We start from the raw sequence: 4,633 nt of genomic DNA on the forward strand, positions 1-4,633 counted from the left end.
TAAAGACTCAATTTATTTGCTATAAAACCTCGTGAGATTACTACGTACCTAAGTTGATTTTATGTAAGTTCGTGGAATTACTAATAATAAATATATTTACAAAATATAGGTCGTCTAACATAAAATAATTAGCAATATAAACAAAAACAACGTGATCGTCGTGGCTTTGGCGGTAGCTTTTGGAGTTAATTATTTAGTGTTTTGAAACTTTACGAGGACTTTTGTCTATTCACTACCGTAAAACCCCTCTCAGAATCTTCGTATGGAACCTTTTTCTTGTTTCTTTGTTTTCATAAATGCTAGCTTTGTTTTTATTTACTATGAATATTTACCAATATAGAATACTGGTAAGAATCATATTTGGCATAAACTCTCTTGATTAGTTAATAACCTAATGAACCTTAAAAGATATATCTTCCTAGCTATAAGAAAAAGAGACATTGACAACATATCTATTCGTCTTTCAGGTGATAATAGACATTCAAAACATATATCATTTGTGGTTGATATCACATGACACCTGAGTTTGATCCTTCAAATGAATATTATATAATTTAGCAAAAATAAATGAATAGTATTATATTATAGATATTCGTTCCTTTTTCATCCCCCTTTTTTGGTAATAATTCCCAAAGCTATCTTTGTTTTCCAATAAGCTCTGCATGAGAAAAAAAAAAAAACAAAAAAGTTACATGTAGCTAGTAGGGTATTTTTGAAATGTTGAAAATGGAGACAAGTTTATTTTAATTAACTTGCTTTCTAAAGAAGCAAAACGTAAGATATGGTTTGTATTTGGATTCAATCTGAGTTTTCGAGGTTCCTTTGAAAAACTTATTTTCATATTTTGTTTTTGGATATCATTATACATTGATTTAACAACAACAAAAAAAAAATTGGAAAAAATATAAGAAAGAAGGGAAGACATATGACATAGGCCCGTCCAGAGTTCTAAAAAGCCCAATAATAAGTAGAAAAGCAAACAATAGAAGAAACAAAAAATATCCTATTAGCCCTCAAAGAATTACAAAACTTCGAAATTGATCCCCAATAATTCAAAACTTTTACACAACTGGCGCCGAAACTTTCCCGGCTTGCTCCAACACCTCCAAAATCTCCGCACGACTCCTCACGATCCTATGGAAAACTTCTCTGATCTGTTGCTGTAACGGCACAAGCTCCTCCTCCATTCTCCGGCATATCTCCGCCATCTCCGCCACTTGCGCCGCCGCAGATTCAGAAGCATCTTTCTCCGCCGGATAATGAAATCCATCGGCGAATTCAATCAACGAGTGACCAAGCTTCTCCATCCTCGTCATCTCCTCCATTAACCCAGCGGATCCTTTCTTCTCTTTCTTTTTCCACTCATCTCCGATCTTCTCATGGATTCCGATCAAACTCTGAGCCCAACTCAAATGTTTCGGCGGCACAGGTAAATGATTCGCTAATCCAGATCTCTCCTGACACGGAACCGCCGCCGTTAACACCCACATTACGAACACCATCACCGTGCTCATTATAAACATCGGTTGCGGCAATCCCGCCGCTTCGTTACCACGTGGCGGCGTTAGATTCGCCGTCATCGCGTGGATCTGTTTCGCCGCCGACCAATTTCTCCCCACCGCCCACGACGACGATTTAAGCTGACCAATCGTCGCTCCTCCTTTACTCGCCGCCGATGATCCACCGCTACGACGACCGAACGACCACGATCTCTCCGTCGTCTTGTTCCCTCCGCCGCCGCCACCGCCACCGCCGCTGACATTCTCTTTATCCTCGAGACTCAACGCGACGACGAGATTCGCCAACGCGCGTTTCGCTCTTCTCACGTTACCGTCACCTAACGGACGTTGCTCCAAAGCCGTTACAGCGATCTCAGCTAATCGCTGGTAATGTCTAACGGAATCGATTCCGTTAACAACGGCGGTACAGATATCAAGCGCTTTAATCGACCGGTCTAACATTTCAGGAACTAACCGGTCAAAAGGCGGTTTAGAAATCTGGGTTGGGTCACGGCCCATTAAGAGAATCGCTTTGAATTCAGCTTCGCAACAGAGGAAAACATCCATTAGCTTACGAAGCCAGGTCACGGACATAATCTGCTCCGTGGCGGCTACGGGAGCAACGGTGTTCGTTTCATCGGACGGTGGAGGTTGATGAGGAGGAGGAGTAGGAGAGAGAAGATCGGTGAAACGATCGGCGATGTGTTTTTGGAAAAGCTCGAGGTCTTCTTGTTCTTGTTCGTTGTTGACGTCAACGAACTGGTTGCGACGGATACTGATCCGGCCAAGGAACGAGCCTTGATTATCTTGTGCAGGTCTCATGGTTTTGTTTTTGAGGAAGAAGAAGAAGATTGGGAAGGTTTTGGAAATGGAGAGTTTATATACGAAGACTAAATAAATTTGTGGTGCGCATGTCTTGTCGGAGAGCTTGAGACCCGTTCTTCGTGCGCAGTTATCTCTTTTTTCTTGTTTCCAATTTTGTCCCTTGTCGCGTTATTGTAATATTAGCATAGAGTACGTGAGTCGTGACATTAAATGTTGAAACAAAAGTACATATTTAATATTATTTTTAAGTTCACTCCTTTTTTTTTGGTTAATGGAAACTGTGAGAAGGATGATTGAAATTCTAATAACATATTCTGATTTTGTTTCCGTGATATTTATACTGAAAATATTTCAGATTTTAAAATTTTCCTTAAAGAAAATGGAGAAAGCATAATTATCTCCAAGTTTATGGCATATTTCGATAGCATGCGAGAAGAAATAAATATGTTTGTCATTTCTGACAGTTTTCATTTACCATAAGAGGGTTAACTTAATCATAAGTTTTTAGACAGAATTTAGTAAACTTAGTTATGAATTTCAGACAGAATATTGATATGGTATTTAGCCCAAATTCTCTCCATCAATTTCTTCTATGAGTCCACCAAGCCCATTTCAGATTACAAATTTTTACATTAAAATTATTAAGATTTGGAAAATTAGAAAAGACTAATTTTAAGTTCAAATAGTAATGAATTAGCTTAGTTAAGTGTTAGGCTGTTTTAACTTTTAACAGTCTGCTTCTGTCTAGGTTGATTTTCCTTCATAAGTAATATGGAAATTTTGGCATTCTTTTTTTTGCGTAGCATCTCTTTTAACTCTTTTATTGAGAAAATGCAAGTTATCTTTCAAAAAGAACTCTAAAGTGGCCTTGATGGACTTTGAGAATAAACTTATTCATAACTACATATTGGCAAGGGCCGGCCCAACTGTATTTGATGCCTAAAGCTAAAATTTTTTTTTGGCTCATTCACAAACATTTAATAGAAAATATTGACAAAACCGGCAGTTTCATGATTTGAACTCGGATTATTTAGGTAGAAACTAAGTACGCATTACCACTGTACCACCGCAATACAAGACATAATACCCGGATATAACAAATAGTATTGGATTTTTTGCTACTTTGCCATACTAGTTTGATCAAAGTTGGGACACTACTATGCTATTATATTGTTGTGAATTATTTGAGTATATAGTTGAACGAGTATCATAAGTTTTATTTGATTCCAATACTATTTAGTTTTCTATTTTTTTTTTGGATATTTTGATATTTTGAGAATGATCTTAATTTGAAAAACTTGAACAATCAGAACGTGGAAAAGACATTCAAGTTAGAGCGACTTAATATAGGTCATTAGTTTTATGATTTTAATAGATTTAGAAATCCAAACAAAAATCTTGTGTTATTGAATCATTGATTTCAAAATACTTATCAAACTTTTAGAGAAGCTAAAAAAACGCTGAATTTTTAAAGAAAAAAGTTGATTTAAGTTTTAGAGCTGCTAAAGTTCTAAAGAAGCAGAAGGCATTGAACTGGGATTTATGCCCTCGAGTTGTATTCAATTCAAGCCAGAAGAAAATGAATAAAGCTCCTCAGGCGATTATTGTAAGTAAGTTTATTTTTGAATTTGTCTAGTTTCTAATGTCTTTGACATTATACATTGTTTTCATCACATTTTTTACCACAATAGAAATTAAATCTAAAAATATTAAAGATATACATGTAAATTAATATTTGTGGATATATATTTTATAATTAGTTTTTTCTTATGTTTTTTATATGTATCATTAAAAAAATTTAATGATTAATTTTGAAATAAAAAATTTACATAATAATAATGAAAATCTTTAAAACTAAAGTTTATATAATAGAATCATGATAATTGAAAACAAGTGTTATTATTTGTTGGCTTTAGTTTCTAGAGTTATGTTGTTAACCACCAAATTGTTTATGATAAATCTACCAAATTGACAAAATATATATATAAATAAAATGAATGATGATATTCATATAAATAATATAACTTTAAAAATTCAAAATTTCAAGAAATGTGAATGTGAAAAAATTTACAAAGATTTAAAAATGGCAGTATGTAAAATATATGAACTCTGAAGCAGAAAAGTCAAATCTGAATAAATAAATAAACATTTAATTTAGTTTTTGTATAATAGGAAATAAATTAATTCAAAAAAAAAAATTAAAACTGGGATTTTTAGATTTGATGAGGGTTTTTTAACCAGTCTAATAACTACTGAAATTTCGAGTCAAATTTATTTGTTGGTTACACTGACTGACAGTTTACAAATAA

The 4,633-nt window shown here is 34.3% G+C and overlaps 1 protein-coding gene across 1 annotated transcript; it reads right to left on the reverse strand.

Annotated features, from left to right (window-relative positions):
• Positions 884-2,574, reverse strand: LOC104714746. The gene has a single exon (XM_010432205.2). It carries the CDS (start codon positions 2,319-2,321, stop codon positions 1,062-1,064), a length of 1,260 nt encoding a protein of 419 aa, XP_010430507.1. The 5' UTR covers positions 2,322-2,574; the 3' UTR covers positions 884-1,061.

Source organism: Camelina sativa, chromosome 9 (genome assembly GCF_000633955.1).
Source record: "Camelina sativa cultivar DH55 chromosome 9, Cs, whole genome shotgun sequence".
NCBI classification, from domain to species: domain Eukaryota; kingdom Viridiplantae; phylum Streptophyta; class Magnoliopsida; order Brassicales; family Brassicaceae; genus Camelina; species Camelina sativa.

What these genes read in the sequence shown, in the direction of transcription:
- LOC104714746 (XM_010432205.2), bottom strand. Translation starts at nt 2,321, where the DNA reads ATGAGACCTGCACAAGATAATCAAGGCTCGTTCCTTGGCCGGATCAGT.